This window comes from Salvelinus fontinalis, chromosome 31, assembly GCF_029448725.1.
Source record: "Salvelinus fontinalis isolate EN_2023a chromosome 31, ASM2944872v1, whole genome shotgun sequence".
Taxonomy (NCBI): Eukaryota; Metazoa; Chordata; class Actinopteri; order Salmoniformes; family Salmonidae; genus Salvelinus; species Salvelinus fontinalis.
Genome location: NC_074695.1, coordinates 8,237,045 through 8,264,338, shown reverse-complemented (window position 1 = coordinate 8,264,338; position 27,294 = coordinate 8,237,045). Strand labels below are relative to the sequence as shown.

General features: G+C 44.7%; 1 protein-coding gene across 3 annotated transcripts in view; it reads right to left on the bottom strand.

Moving 5' to 3' along the window:
• The window catches only part of LOC129829478 (5-hydroxytryptamine receptor 4-like), a 117,322-nt gene that overhangs the window by 61,584 nt on the left and 28,444 nt on the right, over positions 1-27,294 (bottom strand). For all 3 annotated transcript variants that reach the window (XM_055891182.1, XM_055891183.1, XM_055891184.1), the window contains exons 3-4: positions 6,246-6,359; positions 266-466 (exon numbers count right to left, since the gene is read on the bottom strand). In XM_055891182.1, coding sequence (XP_055747157.1) covers positions 266-466; positions 6,246-6,359 — 315 coding nt within the window. The remainder of the gene's footprint in view (positions 1-265; positions 467-6,245; positions 6,360-27,294) is intronic.

Genomic DNA, 27,294 nt, shown 5'->3' with positions numbered 1-27,294 from the left:
ATTGGGAAACTGGAACATGTAGGGAGGTGTTCGTATGTGAGCCCAGCAGACGTATTATGTTATCATAAAGCTGGTCTCATACAGTAGCCCTCGGCATCTTGGTAAAGTCAATTACAGGAAGTGCCATCATAAATCAGTTCATTAAATAGCATGTTAAAATGTGTTGATAGGTTGATAGTGTTAGTATAAATTGAATACTAAATCTCCTGACTACATGTTGACTATGTGTATCTTTCCAAGCCAGGTGTTCAGCAGCGGTGCTCACCTGTCCAAGGCTATGCAACACAGGTGTAATATGGAGGCAGTTGTCAACAGTACATCTAGAGATGTTCGGACCAGGCAGAACGTTTCTCCATAAATCCAGTTCTGGTGGATCAGCTCGATGGCACCAAACGGCATCACCAGCACCGACACCATCAGGTCTGCAAAGGCCAGCGATACTATGAAGTAATTGGTCTTGATTTTTCTGGGGGAGAAGTGGAATGAGAAGTATCTTATTAACTATATATCTAAATATGATTGCCACTTTTGCAAAAAATACAGACAGACGTAGGCTATATGAAAGCCGTAACCCCTCAATGTACTCTGAACATTTCATGACTATAGGACCAAAAACGTTTATTCAAAATACTGTTGCTTTTGAAGTTTCGTAGTTGTATGTTCATTAATGGAAAAATGTGGCCTTTTTATCTATTTCCTGAAAAGTTTCTGTTTTGGAGATGAGGTTTTCATCCGATGGCGACAGTATGTTGGAGGCATACTGTGAAAAAAATATGAAATAATTCAGATCACACTGAAGAGAGCATACTGTCGACGAATGGTAAATGCACATAAACATACCATTGTATAGGCATGTCAGTCTGTACTGAGGTATGTACTAAACAACAACCATTTTTGAAGGACCTGTTACCCATGACAACACATTCACCATATTTAGCTAATGGAACAGTACTGTATAAGCATTCACTGTAAACACTTTAAATCGTCACCTTGCAGTAAATATTTGTGATAACTGTATGAGACTCAGGGAGCAAAATATATGAAATAAGAAGAGGTGAGAAGGAGAGAAAAGAGAGAGAGACGAGGGAGGGAGAGAGAGAGACAGAGAGAGAGAGAGAGAAAGAATCAGAGAGAGAGAGAGCGAGAGAGCGAGAGAACGAGAGAATGAGAGAACGAGAATGAGAGAATCATTGATGTAGAGCCACCGGGTGAGCCTCTGGTGTAGTGGCGTCCCCCCTCTCAGTCTATTTGATATAGACCAGAGCCATGGGCCATTAATGACTAATACAACTCTGGGTGAGCAACCGCTCAGAGCCCGCTCAGCTAAAAATAACTGACTGAGAACATCTAACGGCTGTCCAATCAAATCACGTTGTCATTTCACTAAAACATGAAATAAAAGTTGTTATACAGCTGTCTGTTAACAACATGCTTTCATGTTGAGCAGAACATATAAAACATGTTCTACTCCACTGGCTTTGACTCAAAACTGGATGGACTATCGAATGAATGGAAGATCATGTTTGCATTGATGCAAAGGAAGTAAATAAATTTGAATTTTTAAACATAAAAAGCTATATCATCTTGTCAAAGGGAGGGTATATTACTGGAAGCGTTGAAGGTTTACCAGTAAACTACCAAACTGGTGGTATCTTTCAAGGATTTTATGTAATCTATCAAAATACATCTCGTTGCCCTTTTAAGTACTTCAGATTATAACAGCTATGTCAATATGTATTTGCTGTCAATGTTTTGGATTTAAACTGTTGGCAGTTGTGAAAAAAGTAAATAGTTGGACAAGTTGCAGAGTTAATTTAAAATAATCACATTGTTAAGTAGATGCTTATTTCATTAAAATGTCTGTTGAACCAGTGACTGGATGAAGAGAGAGAGAGAGAGAGGGAGAGTAGGAGAGAGAGAGAGGGAGACAGAGAGCGAGAGAGAGAGCGAGAGAGAGAGAGAGAGAGAGAGAGAGAGAGAGAGAGAGAGAGAGAGAGAGAGAGAGAGAGAGAGAGAGAGAGAGAGAGAGAGAGAGAGAGAGAGAGAGAGAGAAAGAGACGTGTCTCTCTATGGAATAATGTCACTCTCTATCTCTACATGTCTCCCTATGGAATACTGTCACTCTCTCTAACTCTACATGTCTCCCTATGGAAAACTGTCACTATCTCTAACTATACATGTCTCCATTAGGAATACTGTCACTCTCTCTAACTCTACATGTCTCCCTATGGAATACTGTCACTCTCTCTAACTCTACATGTCTCCCTATGGAATACTGTCACTCTCTCTATCTCTACATGTCTCCCTATGGAATACTGTCACTCTCTCTAACTATACATGTCTCCCTATGGAATACTGTCACTATCTCTAACTCTACATGTCTCCCTATGGAATACTGTCACTCTCTCTAACTCTACATGTCTCCCTATGGAATACTGTCACTCTCTCTATCTCTACATGTCTCCCTATGGAATAATGTCACTCTCTCTAACTCTACATGTCTCCCTATGGAATACTGTCACTCTCTCTAACTCTACATGTCTCCCTATGGAATAGTGTCACTCTCTCTATCTCTACATGTCTCCCTATGGAATACTGTCACTCTCTCTATCTCTACATGTCTTCCTATGGAATAATGTCACTCTATCTCTACATGTCTCCCTATGGAATAGTGTCACTCTCTCTATCTCTACATGTCTCCCTATGGAATAGTGTCACTCTCTCTATCTCTACATGTCTCCCTATGGAATAATGTCACTATCTCTAACTCTACATGTCTCCCTATGGAATAATGTCACTCTCTCTATCTCTACATGTCTCCCTATGGAATAATGTCACTCTCTCTAACTATACATGTCTCCCTATGGAATAATGTCACTATCTCTAACTCTACATGTCTCAATATGGAATAATGTCACTATCTCTAACTCTACATGTCTCCCTATGGAATACTGTCACTCTCTCTATCTCTACATGTCTCCCTATGGAATAATGTCACTATCTCTAACTCTACATGTCTCCCTATGGAATAATGTCACTCTCTCTATCTCTACATGTCTCCCTATGGAATAGTGTCACTCTCTCTATCTCTACATGTCTCCCTATGGAATAATGTCACTCTCTCCATCTCTACATGTCTCCCTATGGAATAATGTCACTCTCTCTATCTCTACATGTCTCAATATGGAATACTGTCACTCTATCTAACTATACATGTCAACACAACCATAACAAAAAGCTCACATATACCTACAGTATGTATCCTTTAAAAAGTTGAGGGAGAATGAAATAGCAAAAGTGACTCACGTTTAAGAGTTTTGCCCACACAGCTCTTTATGTATTGACACTGGCTTGGTGATTGACAGTCAATTATACAGTAGATATATTCTAGTCAGAAGTGAAAGTTGCAGAGCACAGGAGTGCTGAGGGATGATTCTTTCCCCAGGTTATCAGACTGACTGAACAGCAGTTCAGCATCAGAGTGTGTTGTTATGCCATAGTCACTGCATGCCATGCTGCTAACTCAACCACCAAGGGACTGGGATCACAATCGACCACCCAGTAGGAGGCTCTCTTTTAACGAGAAAACAGCTACTCTATAAAACTCTCAGAGCAGGATTATTCAAATTGGGGCTGACTTATTTAGTCTAATGCAACTAGGTGATAAGGTGCTAAGCACAAGGAAGAACATTATTTGCTTTGGCTAGAGCAGCATGAGAGAGAGGGAGAGGAGAGAGAGATAGTTAACCACACTGTTCTGTTCTGTTCTGTTCACAAACACACACCGAGAGAGACAGAGAGAGAGACCGAGAGGGAGAGAGACAGCTCTAGTGAAGAAAGAGAGACAGAGACAGAGAGGGAGATAGACAGCTCTAGTGAAGAAAGAGAGACAGAGACAGAGAGGGAGAGAGGGAGATTCAGAGACCAGACTGTTCTGTTCACAGATAGACAGACAGAGAGGAAGAGAGGGAGAGGGGGAGAGAGCTTTAGTAAAGAAAGAGAGAGGAAAAATATATCAAGCAATAGCTGTACTAACCTGAGCTGCAGACAGACAGACAGACAGACAGACAGACAGACAGACAGACAGACAGACAGACAGAACATAGGGAGAGACTAACCTGAGCTGGCGGTCCTTGCAGACAGACAGACAGAGAGACGGACGGACGGACGGACGGAGGGGCGGACGGACGGACGGAGGGAGGGAGAGAGTAACCTGAGCTGGCGGTCCTTGCAGACAGACAGACAGACAGACAGACAGACAGACAGACAGACAGACACAGACAGACGAACGGAGGGAGGGAGGGAGCTGATCGTAGGGAGAGACTAACCTCAGCTGGCGGTCCTTGCAGACAGCCGGACAGACGGACGGACGGACGGAGGGAGGGAGGGAGGGAGGGAGGGACTAACCTGAGCTGGCGGTCAATCAGACAGAGAGACAGACAGACAGACATTCAGACAGACAGACAGACAGGGAGGGAGGGAGGGAGGGAGGGAGGGAGGGAGGGAGGGAGGGAGGGAGGGAGGGAGGGAGGGAGCTGATCGTAGGGAGAGACTAACCTGAGCTAGCGGTCCTTGCAGACAAACAGATAGACGGAGGGAGGGAGCTGATCGTAGGGAGAGACTAACCTCAGCTGGCGGTCCTTGCAGACAGCCGGACAGACGGACGGACGGACGGAGGGAGGGAGGGATGGAGGGAGGGAGGGAGGGAGGGAGGGAGGGAGGGAGGGAGGGAGGGAGGGAGGGAGGGAGGGACTAACCTGAGCTGGCGGTCAATCAGACAGACAGACAGACAGACAGACATTCAGACAGACAGACAGACAGACAGGGAGGGAGGGAGGGAGGGAGGGAGGGAGGGAGGGAGGGAGGGAGGGAGGGAGGGAGGCAGGGAGGGAGCTGATCGTAGGGAGAGACTAACCTGAGCTAGCGGTCCTTGCAGACAAACAGATAGACGGAGGGAGGGAGCTGATCGTAGGGAGGGACTAACCTCAACTGCCGGTCCATGCAGACAGACAGACAGACAGACAGACAGACAGACAGACAGACAAGGAGGGAGGGAGGGAGGGAGGGAGGGAGGGAGGGAGGGAGGGAGGGAGGGAGGGAGGGAGGGAGGGAGGGAGGGAGGGAGGGAGCTGATCGTAGGGAGAGACTAACCTGAGCTGGCGGTCCTTGCAGACAAACAGATAGACGGAGGGAGGGAGCTGATCGTAGGGAGGGACTAACCTCAGCTGCCGGTCCATGCAGACAGACAGACAGGCAGACAGACAGACAGACAGACAGGGAGGGAGGGAGGGAGGGAGGGAGGGAGGGAGGGAGGGAGGGAGGGAGGGAGGGAGGGAGGGAGGGAGGGAGCTGATCGTAGGGAGAGACTAACCTGAGCTAGCGGTCCTTGCAGACAAACAGATAGACAGAGGGAGGGAGCTGATCGTAGGGAGGGACTAACCTCAGCTGGCGGTCCATGCAGACAGACAGTCAGACAGACAGACAGACAGGTGGAGGGAAGGAGGGAGGGAGGGAGGGAGGGAGGGAGGGAGGGAGGGAGGGAGGGAGGGAGGGAGGGAGGGAGGGAGGGAGAAACTAACCTGAGCTGGCGGTCCTTGCAGACAGACAGATAGACGGAGGGAGTGAGCTGATCGTAGGGAGAGACTAACCTCAGCTGGCAGTCCTTGCAGACAGACAGACAGACAGACAGACAGGGAGGGAGGGAGGGAGGGAGGGAGGGAGGGAGGGAGGGAGGGAGGGAGGGAGGGAGCTGATCATAGGGAGAGACTAACCTCAGCTGGCCGTCGTTGCAGACAGACAGATAGACAGACAGACAGACAGACAGACAGACAGACAGGGAGGGAGGGAGGGAGGGAGGGAGGGAGGGAGGGAGGGAGGGAGGGAGGGAGGGAGGGAGCAGAACGTAAGGAGAAACTAACCTGAGCTGGCGGTCCTTGCAGACAGACAGATAGACGGAGGGAGGGAGCTGATCGTAGGGAGAGACTAACCTCAGCTGGCGGTCCTTGCAGACAGACAGACAGACAGACAGACAGACAGACAGACAGACAGACAGGGAGGGAGGGAGGGAGGGAGGGAGGGAGGGAGGGAGGGAGGGAGGGAGGGAGGGAGGGAGGGCCTAACCTGAGCTGGCGGTCCATGCAGACAGACAGACAGACAGACAGACAGACAGACAGACAGACAGACAGACAGACAGACAGACAGGCAGACGGAGGGAGGGAGGGAGCAGGACGTAGGGAGAGACTAACCTGAGCTGGCGGTCCTTGCAGACAGCTGTCATGACCAGGAGGTTCCCCAGGACACTCATGAGCATCACCAGGGACAGGAAGCAGATGAGAGCAATGCTCTTCGGCATGCTGTTGCTGTGGTTACGACAGGAGAGGGGACAACCAGTCAATGAATATATAAAAAACAAGCCAAGATTAATAACTGATTGGAAAGTTATTTAAATGTGGAATACATAACCTTCCATTTCTGAATATATACGTAAATGTCAACCAGACAAATTAGTACACATTCTGGGTTATTGGAATGTCATACCTGTTACAAGTAAAAGTTTATTTTGACACTATAATTGATAGTGAAATTACGTATTTGTTCAGAATTGCAGAGTGTACTGTAAATCAGGGTTCTCCAAACTCGATCCTGGCCCCCCCTAGGTGTACGTTTTGGGTTTTGCCCTAGCACTACACAGATGACTCAAATAATCAAAGCTTGATGATGAGTTGGTTATTTGAATCAGCTGTGTAGTGCTAGAGCAAAAAAAAAAAAACTACAACTGGTTATGTCACCTTTGTCCCCATGGTAACATGACAGTGTGGGCAGGCATTGTCCAGAAAACTCTGCCAGAATCCAGGCTAATTTGTCATGTATGTAATACAAGGTAAGTAGCTGTCACGATAATGATTTAAAGCCCTCAAAATGATTTGTATGCTTGTGAATGTTTGACAATTGTAATACATTACTGTAATCCCTTGACGTTTGTGGTTTTCACACTCCAGGTTTTACAATCTACAGTATTCACACAAGACGTCACTCCTACAGTAGTCACTCCTGGTAGTTTATACAGAAAATAGTAGAATACATGTATCAACCCAGCTGTACAATATTTCAAAATGGTTCAGGTATCATTTTCAGATCAATCTTATTTGCTGCCTTCATTTTTGCCTTCATTATGTTATGTCACTTTACCTCACTTAAGAATTTGTCTATCACCAAATTGTTAATGTAGCTACTTCCCAAATAGGAATGCCCACAGCATTACAAAAACTTTAGAAGGAAATGTATTACTGAACAAAATATAAAGGTAACATGTAAAGTGTTGGTACCATGTTTCATGAGCTGAAATAGAAGATTCCAGAAATGTTCCAGACAAACAAAAAGCTTATTTCTCAAAAAAATGTTGTGCACAAGTTTGTTTACATTCCTGTTAGTAAAATTATTTTTCCTTTGCCAAGATAATCCATCCACCTGACAGGTGTGGCGTATCGAGAAGCTGATTAAACAGCATGATCATTGCACAGGTGCAGCTTGTGCTGGACACAATTAAAGGCCACTCTAAAATGTGCAGTTTTGTCACACAACACAATACCACCAATGTCTCAAGTTTTGAGGGAGCGTGCAATTGGCATGCTGGCTGCAGGAATGTCCACCAGAGCTGTTGCCAGAGAATTTGTTAATTTCTATACCATAAGCCACCTCCAAAGTTGTTTTAGAGAATATGGCAGTACGTCCAACCGGCCTCAAAACCGCAGACCACGTGTAACCACGCCAGCCCAGGACCTCCACATCCAGCTTCTTCACCTGCAAGATTGCCTGAGACCAGCCACCCGGACAGCTGATGAAACTGAGGAGTATTTCTGTAATAAAGCCCTTTTTTGTGGAAAACTCATTCTGATTGGCTGGGCCTGGCTCCCAAGTGGGTGAGCCTTTGCCCACCCAGGCCCACCCCTGGCTGCGCCCCTGCCCAGTCATGTGAAATCCATAGATTAGGGCCTAATGAATTTATTTCAATTGACTGATTTCCTTATATGAACTGTAACTCCTTGAAATCGTTGAAATTGTCACATGTCGCGTTTATATTTTTTGTTCAGTGTAATTTCTCTGAGATGTAGCATCCCTTTGACGTCAGCTCATACAAGTATGTTTTAATCAGAAACATTGTGAATCCAGTTCCTCTAGCATTACAACAACATCCACTAGGCCTAGAGGTGGGGAAAGATGTCAACTCAACATGAAACAAACTTCATCTAGGATTTGTTGTCAAAATGTCTTCCACCTCTTCCTGATGACAATTTACTTTCACGTACATTATCGCATTATTTAGTTGTCTAGTTGACTATGAAAGCAGACAAATTATACTGCCTTTCTTGATAGCTATTTCATCTATCCTCTAACAAATCCTAGTGTTGTTTAGTAAGTGTTTGATTTCCATTTTAAATGTAGTTCTCATATTCGAACCGCAACTAATATGACGCCACACTCTTAGAAAATAGGGTTCCAAAAAGGATATTCGGCTGTCCCCATAGGAGAACCCTTATGGGTTCCAGGTAGAACCATTTTGGGTTCCATGTAGAACCCTCTGTGAAAAGTGTTCTACATGGAACCCAAAAGAGTTCTACATGGAACCAAAAAAGGATTCTGTAAAGGGTTCTCCTATTGGGTCAGCCAAATAACCCTTTTAGGTTCTAAATAGCACCTTTTTTCTAAGAGTGCATGAAGGAAGTCCTATAGTAAAAAGGTCCTACCAAAACCCCCTCAGATGAACTGAGGTTGAAGCCTGTGAATATCAAGCCTTCTTACCGTGATGCAGCTACACGTGTGTGATGATGACACCTGAAACAGTTGACCCTCAACCCTACAATTGAGCTATACGTAACAGGCAATCAATCAGCAACAGGCACAATCAAAGTTCCAACTCCAGGACAGAGGACCCAAGGCTCAATGAACACACCAGCCCAGTAGTTTAAACTGCTATAAGACTAGAAATGTCACATGACAGCACTCTCCAGATATATTTTTATATATATATATATATATATATATATATATATATATATATATATATATATATATATATATAAAGTGTTCTTTGATTTATGTAAAAGCTTAAAGGCAGACATGCTCGGGTGATTGGGTGTTCAGCATAGTGGTCTTTAAATCTAAAAGAATCTCAAAAGCTCTCAAGTTTTAAAACCAGAATCTAACTCTGAATGACTTGTTAACCCACATACTGTTCTCACACTACGGACAAGTGCAAGTGGGTACCCTGTCACAATCAACTGCAATATGGTACTTTGCATATTTCTTTCTTATTATCACACCTAAGCCAGAGGCGTTATAAAAATTCATGGGGAAATTATTTGGTTTATATTATCAAACCACAAATAGCCCCTTGGCCTTGCTGATGTCCTTGATGCAAATGGTTCATTATAAACAAAAGCTGTCGGGGCTTGAAAAGTGAATTAGTGCTCCCTTTCAGCAGGAGTGTCCTAGCGACCTACTATGTAGACCTCTACTGCAGGGCAAAGTGTCTGTCTATCGGTCTGTCTGCTCCAAATATTCACTCACTGACTACTGCAATCAACCGTGGCAAAATGTGGTCAGAGCCACACAAACTGACCATGCTAATGTTCTACTGGTGTGACGTGGAGAAATTGAGGGCAGTACGTTCTCCTTAATTAAAAGTCCAATGCAGCTGTTTTTTTTATCTCAATAGCAAATAATTTCTGGGTAACAATTACGTACCTTACTGTGATTGTTTTCAATTAAAATGGTCAAAAAGAAACAAAGATAGCTTTTTAGCAAAGAGCAATCTCTAAAGCAAGAATGCTGCTAGGACTGTCTGGGAGTGGTCTGAGTGGAGAAACTGAAAACTAGCAGATCGGTTTGGAACTTTTTTTCTTAATTGGTGATGTCACCAGGCAGGCCAAAACTCTATCCCACCAAAAAAGGCTGGTCTTTTCAAACAGCTCTTACACTAGAAGGGCATTATCACCAATATCACCATTTCACGGTATTATTCCAACCTTATAGTGTGGAAATAGTATATATAAAACACAGGAAAAACAGGTTTTTGACAGCACTGGATCTTTAAGCTTAAAAGCTGTAAAGTATAAGTGAATTTAAGCAGAGTTATGTAGTTTGACAGAGAAATAACTGAAATGTAACTGAAATCAATGAATCAAAGGCTAAGTCCTTGTTTCAACATGAACCAACCATAGAAACTGTTAGACAAACTATCAGACGGAATCACTACCCTGTTTACTCATACAGAGAGATTTCTCACAACCTGTCAGGAACCATTTATGTCAACGCTAGCTAGGGTGATAAAAAAATATAATATAATATAAACCCAACTATATTCCTCTAAAAGACAGCAAAAAATGTTTTGTCTATTTTCAGGAGTGTTGCTATCTGTACAACTCAATATATACAACTCAATAAATTCATGAATATGTTTATGAGAAACATCAATCTGGGTGGTCACAGACATTGACAGACAAAAACACACGAAAGGTAATCTTGCATTTACAATAGAGTCGTGTTATTTATAGCTATAGTCAATCATAGTTTGACTTAATCCGTCATTTTTGTAACACGTCATTTTTTGTAAAAATTTGGTTGAAAGTGCACCCAGGCTGTGATTTAAAGTTAAGTGATCCCAGGCAGCAACCTATGTTAATTTAGTCCCAATGATTATTTTCTTTTCAAAGACAGCCTTTCTGTGAGACCCCTTCTGCTTACATTTGCCTCTTGTGGCACATTTATGTTCACACATTTAAGTGATGGAGAACGCTTCAGACAAGGGTAATTCTAATTTCCTACTGTTATCTTTACCTCTCGTGAAAACCAAGTTGTCAAGCAAAAATTGTTTAGGAGGGGAGAAAATAAATGAATGCATGAAATACAATTTGGTAGAAACATTTCAAATGCCAAGAACACCAGAGAAAATGTATCAAAATACATGGTTCGGACTTTGGAGAGGTATATTGCTAAGCAGTTTTCTAGTTAAGTGATAATGCCCGAGAAGCCAGTGTTTTTGGAAGATATATGGGCACGTTATTGGCATTGTTATGTTGGCAAACCGTGCCAATATATCCTCCAAACACTGGCTTCAAAGGCATAATCCCTTTTATACAACGGGTTACCAACATACAGTATTCAAATAAATGAATAATAATATTCATTAATAACTTTATTTTGATTCATTTATTCTTACTATTTCATCCTTCCACAAGATATATAGTGCCGACACAAATCTAGGGTTGCTAGAGACGCGGCCCAGTTGTTCAGTCTTTTTGTTCTGTGTCTATAGACGTGGCCCAGTTGTTCAGTCTTTTTGTTCTGTGTCTATAGACGCGACCCAGTCGTTCATTATAAATGTTCCATTGCCATGCTGGCTGGCTACGTTCTTATCCCTGCTTGCTAGCTAGTCAACTACGGCTAATTTACAGTCACGTCAAAAAAGCAGCCAGAATAACAGCAAAGTCGCTGCTATTGCATTTGTTTAAGCTGTTTTCTAGTGACATTTATTTGGATACATCCTTAACAATGAGCTAATGAGGCACAATATCCCATGGCATAGAACATGTGCTCACTCGTCTGGACTCTGTTGTTCAGAGAAGCTAGCCAACAACACAGCAACAGTAACACAATCACTTCAAACTGAAGCTGGAAAGGCTGTACATTTGCTGTGTTTTGTTTTATCTCCGCACAAATCTCTGCTGTTGAAAACAAAATGTTAGTCTAAAAGAAATGTGAGATAATGTCTAGATGCTTTTTATAGTGGAGATCAAGTTTACAACTTCCCTGTCTGGGCTGATAAGACAGTGGATTGTGTAGTCAGATGGAACAGAGTAAATAGGCATTTTAACATCCGACTTCAATGAGAGATTCAGTCAAACGTAGTGTCTATTTGCTTAGTGTTATGATTGCAAATGTCAAGTTTGAAAGAGACACTTTGTTCATTATATATATTTTTCCACACCAGATATAAACATACATATACGAACAACAACTACATCTCCTGTGCCCATCCCTTGTGCTGCATCATTCTTTGCCACATGGCCTTAAATTGTACTAATTTGTTTTTCTCAGTCACTCATGCAATTTCAATAGCTCAATAATAAATAACTCATTTTTTTTTTTATTGTGTTAATGATGGCAGATTCATTTCCTAGTATTTACTATATGTTTTTTAAGATGAGTGATGAGAAGAGAATCGTCCAGCCCATTGGAATCTCACTACACCCCCATATGACATGTCTTGAAATATGCAGACAGACAGATTAAATGTAAGTTTACATTGGAATTCTTCTGAAAGACAACTTTCTAGGTCGACCCATAACTTTTGGACTTCATAACATTCCCAGAAGCATGAATTATTGAGTCATTATTCGTTTTACACTTAAGACATGACTCTGCTGTTGTGCTGTTGTAACGGCTGTCTAATGCCTCCTCCTCGGATGAGGAGGAGAATTGTAGAATTTGTGATTTTTGTCTCTTGTATAATACATTCTATACGTTAGTTTATACTGGATTAAGAACAGTTTTTTGTTAACTGTAACTTTGTTAGTTATGTTCCAAAATTCCCTCCAACTTGTGACAACATCAGTTCTTTTAGTTTCCAATAGTTTATATATTTTTTTCTAAAAGATTGTCAGATGGAAAGGCTCTCTGCAAGGTTTTGTATATCTTACCTATCATATGAAAATACTTTTCCTGACTCAAATAAAATTCCCCTAAGGTTGCTCTGATGTCTAAAAGATTTCAAATCAAAATGTCATGATATCTAACTTTTAAGCTCATGTCACGTTCCTGACCTATTTCTGTTAGTTTGTTGTATGTGTTAGTTGGTCAGGACGTGAGTTTGGGTGGGCATTCTATGTTTTCTGTTTCTATGTTGGTTTAAGGGTTGCCTGGTATGGCTCTTAATTAGAGGCAGGTGTTTGGCGTTCCTCTAATTGAGAGTCATATTTAGGTAGGTTGTTTCACAGTGTTCGTGGTGGGTGGTTGTCTCCTGTGTCAGTGTTTGTCGCACCATACGGGACAGGAGCAGCCAAAGCCTTCTGCCAGACAGGATCAGTCTGAGCCATCCGTCTCCTCAGCGCCGTCTGAGCCATCCTTCTCCTCAGCGCCATCTGAGCCATCCGTCTCCCCAGCGCCGTCTGAGCCATCCGTCTCCCCAGCGCCGTCTGAGCCATCCGTCTGTCCCGAGCCATTAGAGCCGCCCGTCTGTCCCGAGCCGTCAGAGCCGTTAGTCAGTCAGGAGCCGCTAGAGCCATTCGTCAGTCAGGATCTGCCAGAGCCGCCAACCAGACAGGATCTGCCAGAGCCGCCAACCAGACAGGATCTGCCAGAGCCGCCAACCAGACAGGATCTGCCAGAGCCGCCAACCAGACAGGATCTGCCAGAGCCGCCAACCAGACAGGATCTGCCAGAGCCGTCAGTGAGCCATGAGCGTCCAGAGCCGTCAGCCAGCCATGAGCGTCCAGAGCCGTCAGCCAGCCATGAGCGTCCAGAGCCGTCAGCCAGCCATGAGCGTCCAGAGCCGTCAGCCAGCCATGAGCGTCCAGAGCCGTCAGCCAGCCATGAGCGTCCAGAGCCGTCAGCCAGCCATTAGCGTCCAGAGCCGTTAGCCAGCCATGAGCGTCCAGAGCCGTCAGCCAGCCATGAGCGTCCAGAGCCGTCAGCCAGCCATGAGCATCCAGAGCCGTCAGCCAGTCATGAGCTGTCCCTCAGCCCAGAGCGGCTATTTATCCAGAACTGCCCCTCAGTCCAGAGCTGTCTCTCTGTCCGGAGCTGCCTTTCAGTCCGGAGTTGCCCCTCTATCCTGAGCTACCTCTCTATCATGAGCTACCTCTCTATCCTGAGCTATCCCTCTGTCCTGAGCTATCCCTCTGTCCTGAGCTATCCCTCTATCCCGATGCTGCCCCTTGTGTCGATGTTACCCAAAAGATTTAGTAGGTGTAATATGAGGGTGGTCATTTGTAGGGGGAGATGTAAGCTGGGATTGACTATGGTGGGGTGGGGACCTCGCCCTGAGCCTGAGCCACCACCGTCAGATGCCCACCCAGACCCTCCCCTAGACTTTGTGCTGGTGCGCCCGGAGTTCGCACCTTATGGGGGGGGTTATGTCACGTTCCTGACTTATTTCTGTTAGTTTGTTGTATGTGTTAGTTGGTCAGGACGTGAGTTTGGGTGGGCATTCTATGTTTTCTGTTTCTATGTTGGTTTAAGGGTTGCCTGGTATGGCTCTTAATTAGAGGCAGGTGTTTGGCGTTCCTCTAATTGAGAGTCATATTTAGGTAGGTTGTTTCACAGTGTTCGTGGTGGGTGGTTGTCTCCTGTGTCAGTGTTTGTCGCACCATACGGGACTGTTCGGTTTGTTTTTGTACATCGTCATTTTGTGTAGTCTATTTTCCCTGTTCGTGCGTTCTTCGTGTTTTATGTAAGTTCCATGTCCAGGTCTGTCTATTCCGTTTGTTGTTTTGTTAGTTTATAGTGAAGTTCGTGTTTTTTCCGTCTTGTTAATTAAAATTATGTATTCACATGTAACAGTCCTGACCTATTTATGTTAGTTTTTATGTGTTTTTGGTCAGGGCATGTGTTTTGGGTGGGCAGTCTATGTTATCTGTTTCTATGTTGGTTTCGGTTTGCCTGGTATGGCTCTTGATTAGAGGCAGGTGGTTTGCATTTTCCTCTAATCAAGAGTCATATTTAGGTAGGGCATTCTCACTGTGTGTTGGTGGGTGAATGTCTCCTGTGATGTCTTCGTTATGTTAGATGTATTCACTTTTGGAGCTGTTTGGCTGTTCGTAGGTTTCGATGTCCGTTCCTGTTCGTGAGTTTACGTTTGTCCATGTAAGTTTATGTTCAGGTTGCGTGTACGTCGTTTTCTTATTTTGTAGTTTGTTAAAGTGTTTGTTTTCGTGACCATCGTATTAATAATAAAGATGGCATATTTCCCTAACTCCGCATATTGGTCTGAAGATCCTTCTCTCCTCACCTCATCTGAGGATGAGGAAAGCGACAGCTCTTACAGAATCACCCACCAAAATACAGAGACCAAGCGGTATGGGAATGCTCGACGGAGCAACAAGGACTTTTGGACTTGGGAGGAGATCCTGTCTGGTAGAGGACCCTGGGCGCAAACTGGGGAATATCGCTGCTCTCGTGAGAAGAGTGAGGCAGTCACAGCCCAGGAGCGGTGGTTTAAGGAGGCAGCTAGGAGACGTGGATGGAAGCCGGAGAATCAAGCTCGAAACCGGAATTATGAGGGGACACGTCTTGCACGGAAGCCCGAAAAGCCCGTGAGTAACTCCCAAAAATTTCTTGGGGGGGGGCTAAAGGGTAGTGGGCCAAGGGCAGGTAGGAGACCTGCGCCCACTTCCCAGGCTAACCGTGGAGAGCGGGAGTACGGGCAGACACCGTGTTACGCAGTAGAGTGCACGGTGTCTCCTGTACGAGTGCATAGCCCGGTGCGGGTTATTCCACCTCCCCGCACTGGTAGGGCGAGATTGGGCATTGAGCCAGGTGTCATGAGGCCGGCTCAACGCGTCTGGTCTCCAGTGCGTCTCCTCGGGCCGGCATACATGGCACCTGCCTTACGCATGGTTTCCCCGGTTCGCCTGCATAGCCCAGTGCGGGCTATTCCACCTCGCCGCACTGGCAGGGCGACCGGGAGCATTCAACCAGGTAAGGTTGGGCAGGCTCAATGCTCAAGAGAGCCAGTACGCCTGCACGGTCCGGTATTTCCGGCGCCACCTCCCCGCCCCAGCTTAGTACCTACAGTGCCTACATTACGCACTAGGCTACCAGTGCATTTCCAGAGCCCTGTTCCTCCTCCACGCACTCTCCCTATAGTGCGTGTATCCAGTTCAGTGCCTCCAGTTCCGGCCCCACGCACTAAGCCACCTGTGCGTCTCCTCAGTCCTGTACACACTGTCACTTCTCCCCGTACTAGTCCTGAGGTGCGTGCCCTCAGCCAGGTGCCACCAGTGCCGGTACCACGCACCAGGTATAGAGTACGCTTTGAGAGTTCAGTGTGCCCTGTCCCTGCTCCACGCACTAGTAGGAAGGTGCTTATCATTAGCCCGGTGCCTCCAGTTCCGGCACCACGCACCAGGTCTACAGTGCGCCGTATACGGCCAGAGCCATCCGTCTCCCCAGCGCCATCTGAGCCATCCGTCTCCCCAGCGCCATCTGAGCCATCCGTCTCCCCAGCGCCATCTGAGCCATCCGTCTCCCCAGCGCCATCTGAGCCATCCGTCTGCCAGGAGCCTGCAAAGCCGCCCGTCTGCCATGAGCCTGCAAAGCCGCCCGTCTGCCATGAGCCTACAGAGCCATCCGCCAGACAGGAGCCGCTAGAGCCGTCAGCCAGACAGGAGCCGCTAGAGCCGCCCGCCAGACAGGATCTGCCAGAGCCGCCAACCAGACAGGATCTGCCAGAGCCGCCAACCAGACAGGATCTGCCAGAGCCGCCAACCAGACAGGATCTGCCAGAGCCGCCAGCGAGCCATGATCAGCCAGAGCCGTCAGAGAGCCATGAGCAGCCAGAGCCGTCAGAGAGCCATGAGCAGCCAGAGCCGTCAGAGAGCCATGAGCAGCCAGAGCCGTCAGAGAGCCATGAGCAGCCAAAGCCGTCAGAGAGCCATGAGCAGCCAGAGCCGTCAGAGAGCCATGAGCGTCGAGAGCCGTCAGAGAGCCATGAGCGTCGAGAGCCGTCAGCCTGCCATGAGCGTCGAGAGCCGTCAGTCTGCCATGAGCGTCGAGAGCCGTCAGCCTGCCATGAGCGTAGAGAGCCGTCAGTCTGCCATGAGCGTCGAGAGCCGTCAGCCTGCATGGACCTGCCAGAGCCGTCCAAACAGGACCTGCCAGAGTCCTTCAGCCGGGATCTGCCCCTTGTCCCGGTGCTGCCCCTTGTCCCGGTGTTGCCCCTTGTCCCGGTGTTGCCCCTTGTCCCGGTGTTGCCCCTTGTCCCGGTGCTGCCCCTTGTCCCGGTGCTGCCCCTTGTCCCGGTGCTGCCCCTTGTCCCGGTGCTGCCCTTTGTCCCGGTGCTGCCCCTTGTCCCGGTGCTGCCCCTTGTCCCGGTGCTGCCCCTTGTCCCGGTGCTGCCCCTTGTCCCGGTGCTGCCCCTTGTCCCGGATCTGCCCCTTGTCCCGGTGTTGCCCCTTGTCCCGGTGCTGCCCCTTGTCCCGGTGCTGCCCCTTGTCCCGGTGCTGCCCCTTGTCCCGGTGATGGTCCTTATCCTGGTGCTGCCCCTTGTTTTTGTGCTGCCCCTTGTCCCGGTGATACCCCTTGTCCAGGTGCTGCCCCTTGTTCCGGTGCTAGCTGTTTTTTTAGGGGAAGGTAATGTTTGGGTGGTCAGTGGAAGGGGTAGAAAGAAGAGGGGAGTGACTATGGTGGTGCGGGGACAGCGTCCTGAACCGGAACCACCACCGTGGTCAACTGCCCACCCGGACCCTCCCCTGGACTTTGTGCTGGTGCGCCCGGCGTTCGCACCTTGGGGGGGGGGTACTGTAACAGTCCTGACCTATTTATGTTAGTTTTTATGTGTTTTTGGTCAGGGCATGTGTTTTGGGTGGGCAGTCTATGTTATCTGTTTCTATGTTGGTTTCGGTTTGCCTGGTATGGCTCTTGATTAGAGGCAGGTGGTTTGCATTTTCCTCTAATCAAGAGTCATATTTAGGTAGGGCATTCTCACTGTGTGTTGGTGGGTGAATGTCTCCTGTGATGTCTTCGTTATGTTAGATGTATTCACTTTTGGAGCTGTTTGGCTGTTCGTAGGTTTCGATGTCCGTTCCTGTTCGTGAGTTTACGTTTGTCCATGTAAGTTTATGTTCAGGTTGCGTGTACGTCGTTTTCTTATTTTGTAGTTTGTTAAAGTGTTTGTTTTCGTGACCATCGTATTAATAATAAAGATGGCATATTTCCCTAACTCCGCATATTGGTCTGAAGATCCTTCTCTCCTCACCTCATCTGAGGATGAGGAAAGCGACAGCTCTTACATCACAACCCGCTGCGCCTTGGTCGAATCACTACTCCTCCTCCTCGGATGGAGAGGAAGAGGATTACCGTTACAGTTCATGTGTTGGAAAATATCTACATTGGTCAGTCCAAAATTGCTTTTTAATTATGTCCTGGAAATAAATGTATTTCCTGTTACCAAGTCATTTGCGGTTTCTATGCCTTTAGTTTTCCATGTGGACCAGTTTTATTGGTGAATTCTGAAACGCTAACCACGGATTGTTCTGTAGGGTTGTATTGGTTCTTGTAGAATGAATGTACTTTTCTTCCATATTTATTTCTTTATATCATCACTTCATATAAATGAACAACAGAAGTCGATATACTGTAGGTCTAGGAACTGATAAAACAGTACAATTACATCACTGCATGTTCAGCTTTCAAGCCCTGGCAGACAAAAGCAATCTTCTGAAATATAATATGACTTGCGATACATGAAATTAGCCCTCAAAGTTAAAAGTAAGATTTTGACATCTTGCATCAGTTACAAAAAATGATCCATCTCCTTGTCCAAAACATATCAATGATGAGTCTCTGTTTTAATGGATATTTAAATGGATGTCCTGGACAGGACCCTATTCCCTATGTAGTGCACTACAGTACCTTTGACCAGGGCATGGGTTTTGGTCAAAACTAGTGCACTGGAATAGGGTGCCATTTGGGATGCATCCACATTTGATTCATATTTCCCAGTACAGACCCACCAAAAGACACAGGACAAGACCATAGGCATTCCATAATGTTCCATTCTGTTAACTTGTTATAGTCCTCTTTTCTGTAAAGACAGTTGACAAAGAGCCCATTCAAGTCACAGGGATCTGGCCCCCAAACCGCCACATGAAATGGCATAGCAGAGGCTATGTGACAAGGCTGTCTTCCTCTCTGCAAAGTGTGTCAGGCATGCTGGTTAAAACTAATGAACTGTGACTGAGATAATCAACCTCTTGTACTTCATCATGCCAGACACTAAAACTGGCTAGCCATCTCACAGACAGACTGGTAGATAAGCTACATCAGATTTCTGCTTTCTGTGAAGAGAACTGACTGCAATAAGATATGTGTTGTGATGAGAGCACTTTGGCAATTCTGTCTAAAGAAGTACAAATCAGCATTTCACTTTATAATGCAAATAACAAATAATGCAAATGCTTTTGAAAGAAAGACAGACATTTAAATGTTGAGCATAATTCAATGAACATAATAATTTCAGGCACATGATTTATAAGAAAATACTCTCATCATGAGTAAAACTTCCAGCATTCAGTGTAACTAAATTTAGGTCAATCGAGCTGAACTCCACCAATCATATATAACTGATTCTTAGGAATACATGTATTTCCTTGCAATTATCAACCATTTATTTGCTTCCTGTTTGCAGCGTATCATGTAATGGAAAATAAATCTGTAAATGGTTTGCACCTGGGATGGGATTTCAATACTTCTCATTTCAACTGTCTATGAATGTGACTTCCTTCAGTCCCAGTGGACAAAAGGTCCTTTAGGGTGGAACTAAATTAGCGCTGATGCTGAAAAGACGATTGACACACTTTTAAATGGAATTATTTCTTATTTTAAGCCTTCCATTCTCTGTCTTGCATTCAGACGTAGCCAAGCCTACTATACCACGTTATTCCATTACACACCAACAGTATAGTCATTGCACACAGTCAATTTGTTCACATTACTGTGTGAAATAAACGTGCATGCTTCACATTGTTGACGTTTTGCCAAACATTTCAGAAATGTGTCAAAATCCACATTACCGCATCCGCTGTAATCATTATAAATGATAATGATGATGATGGTGATGATTATGATGGACAATGATGATGATCACCATTCCTCAGCGATCTCATCCAGTGTTGTCAGTAGCAGCAGTGAAAGCAGCAGCATGCAGCGGAGTAGGGCTTTACAAGATCATACTGGACAGCAGGATATGGCAGTTTGTATACAGTGTCAGTGATACATTCTTTTGTCACTTCAATGCTTGACATTTTTGTGAAATCACATCTATGTTGACCATCATCATAAACCAGTATGAGTTGCCGAGCAACATTGCATGTTTGACATTGTGAATCGCAAGGCTACACTCTTAGAAAATAAGGGTTCTTCGTTTGTCACCCATAGGAGAACCCTTTCTGGTTCCAGGTAGAACCCTTTGGTGGTGAAAAAGCTTCTACTTAGAACCTTTAAGTGGTGAAAGGGTTTCACTTGGAACCAACCTTTTTTATATTCAAATGGTTCTGCTATGGGGACAATTGAATAACCCTTTGTGGTTCTAAGTACCACCTTCTGTACTTTACTACCCATACAATGCAAGAAAGACCTCACCCATCCAACGGTGTTCCACAAGTCTGTCTACAGGGACTATCCATACACATTCTGCCTCTATTCCTGGACTATATGGTACGCAGTCTGTCTACAGGGACTATCCATACACATTCTATCTCTATTCCTGGCCATTCTACCTCTATCTGGTACCCAGTCTGCAGCTCAACATCATGAACTAGACACACATTAAGAAGACCTCCTGCCATAAAGCCCAACCAGAAAGTCATCACAACGAATACTGGACAACATGGTATCATTGCTATGCATTACATGTAGATGGTTTTGCAAAGAGCAATGCCTCATGACAGGCTGCAAATCATACAAGACTCCTGGGTGGGAAGAACAGCTCGAGCCAATGATAGGAGGAGAGATCAAGGAAACCGCTTCCGCTCTCTCTGTGTGGAAGGACATCATGATCAAAATAATGACACTAAACTCAGAAATCTGTGTGCTGAATGTTAGGCATCCGAGCAGTCACATCCCTTATGGGAAAAAAACACATGCATTTCACATGTGAAGTGATCCAAAAACACTTGCATTTCACATGCGAAGTGATCCAAAGACACATGCATTTCACATGTGAAGTGATCCAAAAACACATGCATTTCACATGTGAAGTGATCCAAAAACACATGCATTTCACATGTGAAGTGATCCAAAAACACATGATTGCTCATGTGATTTACTACGTGTGAAATCATGTATTTTTTCTGTGAGGGATTACAGCTAGTGAGTCATATTCTCCAAGGGAATGGCCAGATAAGACAAGGGCAACCTTTCTGTTGCTTGGATACGTCTTCACCTTGGTAAAAGGCAGACAGAGTTAAACCAGCACTTTCCATTTGTCCTATTAAAATTGGATAATGTTCTTAGTGCTTGCCTCGATCGGAAAGTTCAAGCATATAGTCGAATTAAAACTGAACTGGGTGTGTTGTTCTCACTGACCTGTCCTAGACTGTACTGGCCTCTAACAACTTTCCATATTCTACTAAGAGACTGAGCAGTTATCTGCCAATAGAAGCACTGTGTCTTAGTTTTTCACCATCCTGCTAAATATTAACCTACAAAGCATTACATGGACTTGCTCCTACTTATCTCTCAGATTTGGTCCTGCCGTACATACCTACACAAACGCTACGGACAAAAGACTCAGGCCTCATTATTGTCCCTTGAATTTCAAATCCAACAGCTGGAGGTAGAACTTTCTTACTATAGAGCTCAATTTCTAAAGAATGGTCTGCCTATCCATGTGAGAGACGCAGACTCGGTCTCAACCTTTACGTTTTGACTGAAGTCTCATCTCTTCAGTAGGTGCTATGATTAAGTATAGTCTGGCCCAGGGGAGTGTTAAGGTGAACGGTAAGACACTAGAGTGACGAACAACCCTTACTGTCTCTGCCTGAACTATACTGTAGATTCAAATCTATAGTTGACATCTGAAAGCCTCAAACGGGGGTAAAAACAAGTGGAGAGGGTAACTGTTTACAGGGGATCCACCACTAGGATTCTCTGCTTCTGACCCTATTACGGGGGGATGAGTCGCTGGCTTGCTAGAGGGCTGCATTACATCATGCCAGGCTTTTTTCGCAATACTCGACTTGAGTGTGTTGAGTCAGGCTGATCTTCCTGTCCCCTCGGGCTCGTGCAGTGTGGGAGATCTTTGTGGGCTATACTTGGCCTTGTCTCAGGGTAGAAAGTTTGTGGTCTGTTTATATCCCTTTGGCAGTGTGGGGACTGTGCTAAGGCAAAGTGGGGGGGTTATATCCTGCCTGGTTGGCCATGTCAGGGGGTAACTTTGGACAGGGCCACAGTGTCCCCCGTCTCAGCCTCCAGGTCTATGCTGCAATAGTCTATATGCCGGAGGGCTAAGGTCTGTCCTATCTGGTGTAATTCTCCTGTCTTATCTGGTGTCCTGAGTTATTTTATGTACAGTTGAAGTCGGAAGTTTACATACACTTATGTTGGAGTCATAAAAATAATTTTTCAACCACTCCACAAATTTCTTGTTAACAAACTATAGTTTTGGCAGGTCGGTTAGGACATCTACTTTGTGCATGACACAAGTCATTTTCCAACAATTGTTTATAGACAGATTATTTCACTTATAATTCACTGTATCACAATTCCAGTGAGTCAGATGTTTACATACACCAAGTTGACTGTGCCTTTAAACAGCTTGGAATATTTAAAAAAATGGTGTCATGGCTTTAGAAACTTCTGATAGGCTAATTGACATAATTTGAGACAATTGGAGGTGTACCTGTGGATGTATTTCAAGGCCTACCTTAAACCTCAGTGCCTCTTTGCTTGACATCATGGGAAAATCAAAAGAAATCATCCAAGACCTCAGAAAAAACATTGTAGACCTCCACAAGTCTGGTTCATACTTGGGAGCAATTTCCAAATGCCTGAAGGTACCACGTTCATCTGTACAAACAATAGTACGCAAGTATAAACACTATGGGACCACGCAGGCGTCATACCGCTCAGGAAAGAGACGCGTTCTGTCTCCTAGAGATGAACGTACTTTGGTGCGAAAAGTGCAAATCAATCCCAGAACAACAGCAAAGGACATTGTGAAGATGCTGGAGGAAACAGGTACAAAAGTATCTATATCCACAGTAAAACGAGTCCTATATCGACATAACCTGAAAGGCTGCTCACCAAGGAAGAAGCCACTGCTCCAAAACCGCCATATAAAATCCAGACTACAGTTTGCACCTGAACATGGGGACAAAGATCATACTTTTTGGAGAAATGTCCTCTGATGAAACAAAAATAGAACTATTTGGCCATAATGACCATCGTTATGTTTGGAGGAAAAAGGGGGATGCTTGCAAACCAAAGAAAACCATCCCAACCGTGAAGCACAGGGGTGGCAGCATCATGTTGTGGGGGTGCTTTGCTGCAGGAGGGACTGGTGCACTTCACAAAATAGATGGCATCATGAGGGAGGAAAATTAGGTGGATATATTGAAGCAACATCTCAAGACCTCAGCCAGGAAGTTAAAGCTTGGTTGCAAATGGGTCTTCCAAATGGACAATGACCCGAAGCATACGTCCAAAGTTGTGGCAAAATGGCTTAAGGACAACAAAGTCAAGCTATTGGAGTGGCCATCACAAAGCCCTGACCTCAATCCAATAGAAAACTTGTGGGCAGAACTGAAAAAGCGGGTGCGAGCAAGGAGGACCACAAACCTGATTGAGTTACACCAGCTCTGTCAGGAGGAATGGGCCAAAATTCACCCAACTTATTGTGGGAAGCTTGTGGAAGGCTATCCGAAACATTTGACCCAAGTTAAACAATTTTAAAGGCAACGCTACCAAATACTAATTGAGTGTATTAAACTTCTGACCCACTGGGAATGTGATGAAAGAAATTAAAGCTGAAATAAATAATTCTCTCTACTATTATTCTGACATTTCACATTCTTAAAATAAAGTGGTGATCCTAACTGACCTAAGACAGGGAATTTTTACTAGGATTAAATGTCAGGAATTTTGAAAAACTGAGTTTAAATGTATTTGGCTAAGGTGTATGTAAACTTCCGACTTCAACTGTGTGCTCCCTCTATCTTCTCTCTCTCTCTCTCTCCCCGTCCAGAGGACCTGAGCCCTAGGACCATGCCTCAGGACTACCTAGCCTGACTCCTGGTTGTCCCCATCCCCAGTCCATCTGGTCGTGCTGCTGATCCAGTTTCTGCTGTTCTACTTGCAGCTATGGAACCCTGACTTTTTCACCGGAAGGGCTACACTCTTAGAAAAAAGGGTTCCAAAAGTGTTCTTCGGCTGTCCCCAAAGGAGAACCCTTTTTGGTTGAAGGTAAAATAATTTCTGGTTCCAGGTATAACCCTTTCGAAGAAATTACTCTGTTGTCTATAGGGATAATCATGTAATAAATGACTAAAGAGCAATTATCCCCTCCCCCAAAACATGTATCATTATTCAACAAACAGGCCTTTGCATAATATAAACATAAAGGTTCAACTCAATGCAAGCCTTTGATGATACTCTTCTTTTGTCCTATCATTCCAACACATGAGAAACTCTCTCTCTCACTGTCAAATTGCAGGAGTTATTGACTCCGAAACAGGGCTCTGTTTACATAGAGTTGTGTTGGACCTCTACTCACTGCCATTCCAATGACCCACACATGAACTCCCACTGCAATGTCCGTAGAGGAAGGAGACAGAGCAAGCCCACTGTATTCAACTGCTCCTTCAATCCATTAACTGGATCTTGGTAATAAAATATGATATTTCAGGATGAGACTAAATAAGCATAGAATATAGACTGTTAGTTTCATCATTGTTGAGGAAATGAATGAACAAGAAAAGTAACACAAGAACAAATAGGCTACCTACAGTTATAGTTACTGGGAAACAGCATGAGTTGTACTATGGATATGGACAAATCAACATAGGTTTGGCCTAATGATTTCACTTTATTTTAAAAGAAGACAATAGTATTTTGATTCAGATTTTGAGGTACATGTAATCAAATCAAATACAATTGTAGACCTTACAGTGAAATACTTACTTACAAGCCCGTAACCAATAATGCAGTTTTAAGAAAAATAAGTGTTAAGTAAAAAATAAATAACAAATAATTAAAGAGCTGCAGTAAAATAACAGTAGTGATGCTATATACAGGGGATACCGGTACAGAGTCAATATGCGGGGGCACTGGTTAGTCAAGGTAATTAAGGTCATATGTACATGTAGGTAGAGTTAAAGGGACTATGCTTTGATAATAAAGAGAGAGAGAGAAGCAGCAGCGTAAAAGAGGGGGAGGGGAACAATGCAAAAAGTCTGGGTAGCCATTTGATTAGGTGTTCAGGAGTCTTATGGCTTGGGGGTAGAAGCTGTTAAGAAGACTTTTGGACCTAGATTTGGCCAATCCTGTTCCACTTGCCGTGCGGTAGCAGAGAGAACAGTCTATGACTAGGGTGGCTGGAGTCTTTGACAATTTTTAGGGCCTTCCTCTGACACCGCTTGGTATAGAGGTCCTGGATGGCAGGAAGCTTGGCCCCAGTGATGTACTTGAAGCTCTCAACCTGCTCCACTACAGCTCCGTCAGTGAGAATGGGGGCATGCTCGTCCTCTATTTCCTGTAGTCCACAATCATCTCCTTTGTCTTGATCACGTTTGCTGACGACACAACACGGCCAGGCTGTCTCATCTTTGATAGTGATCAAGCATACCACTGTTGTGTCATCGGCAAACTTAATGATGGTGTTGGAGTCGTGCCTGGCCATGCAGTCATGAGTGAACAGGGAGTACGGGAGGGGACTGAGCATGCATGTATTTGATTTGGCCCCCCTGAGGGGCCCCCATCTTGAGAATCAGCATGGCCGACGTGTTGTCACCTAACCATACCACCTGGGGGCGGCCCATCAGGAAGTCCAGGATCCAGTCGCAGAGGGATGTATTTAGTCCCAGAGTCCTTAGCTTAGTGATGAGCTTTGAGGGCACTATGGTGTTGAACACTGAGCTGTAGTCAATGAATAGCATTCTCACATAGGTGTTCCTTTTTTTCAGGTGGGAAAGGGCAGTGTGGAGTGCAATAGAGTCTGCAACATCTGTGGATCTGTTGGGGCGGTATGCAAATTGGAGTGGGTCTAGGGTTTCTGGAATAATGGTGTTGATGTGAGTCATGACCAGCCTTTTAAAGCACTTCCTGGCTACAGACGTGAGTGCTACGGGTTGGTAGTCATTTAGGCAGGTTACCTTAGTGTTCTTGGGCACAGGGACTATTGTGGCCTGCTTGAAACTTGTTGGTATTACAGACTCAGTCAGGGAGAGGTTGAAAATATCAGTGAAGACACTTGCCAGTTGGTCAGCGCATGCTTGGAGTGCACGTCCTGGTAATCCGTCTGGCCCTTCAGCCTTGTTAATCCGTCTGGCCACATCCTCCGGTGCCATTTTCCATTATCCATAATGTTAGTGTCAATTATGAAAAAGCTGACAAAGCAAACATTGTGGCCTCCAGAAATCACCAAGTCAGTTACTATGAGAAGCACATACTGTCAGGAGATAGTTATTGTAATAGTATGAGCGGCACATACTGCCAGGAGATAGTTACTGTAATAGTATGAGCAGCACATACTGCCAGAATATAAAGTTACTGTAATAGTATGAGCAGCACATACTGCCAGAATATAAAGTTACTGTAATAGTATGAACAGCACATACTGCCAGGAGATAGTTACTATAATAGTATGAGCAGCACATACTGCCAGAATATAAAGTTACTGTAATAGTATGAGCAGCACATACTGCCAGAATATAAAGTTACTGTAATAGTATGAACATCACATACTGCCAGAATATATAGTTACTGTAATAGTATGAGCAGCACATACTGCCAGAATATAAAGTTACTGTAATAGTATGAGCAGCACATACTGCCAGAATATACAGTTACTGTAATAGTATGAGCAGCACATACTGCCAGAATATAAAGTTACTGTAATAGTATGAGCAGCACATACTGCCAGAATATAAAGTTACTGTAATAGTATGAGCAGCACATACTGCCAGAATATATAGATACTGTAATAGTATGAGCAGCACATACTGCCAGAATATAAAGTTACTGTAATAGTATGAGCGGCACATACTGCCAGAATATATAGTTACTGTAATAGTATGAGCAGTACATACTGCCAGAATATATAGTTACTGTAATAGTATGAGCAGCACATACTGCCAGAATATATAGTTACTGTAATAGTATGAGCAGCACATACTGCCAGAATATAAAGTTACTGTAATAGTATGAGCAGCACATACTGCCAGAATATATAGTTACTGTAATAGTATGAACAGCACATACTGCCAGGAGATAGAGTTAATGTAATAGTATCAGCAGCACATACTGCCAGGAGATAGTTACTGTAATAGTATGAGCAGCACATACTGCCAGAATATAAAG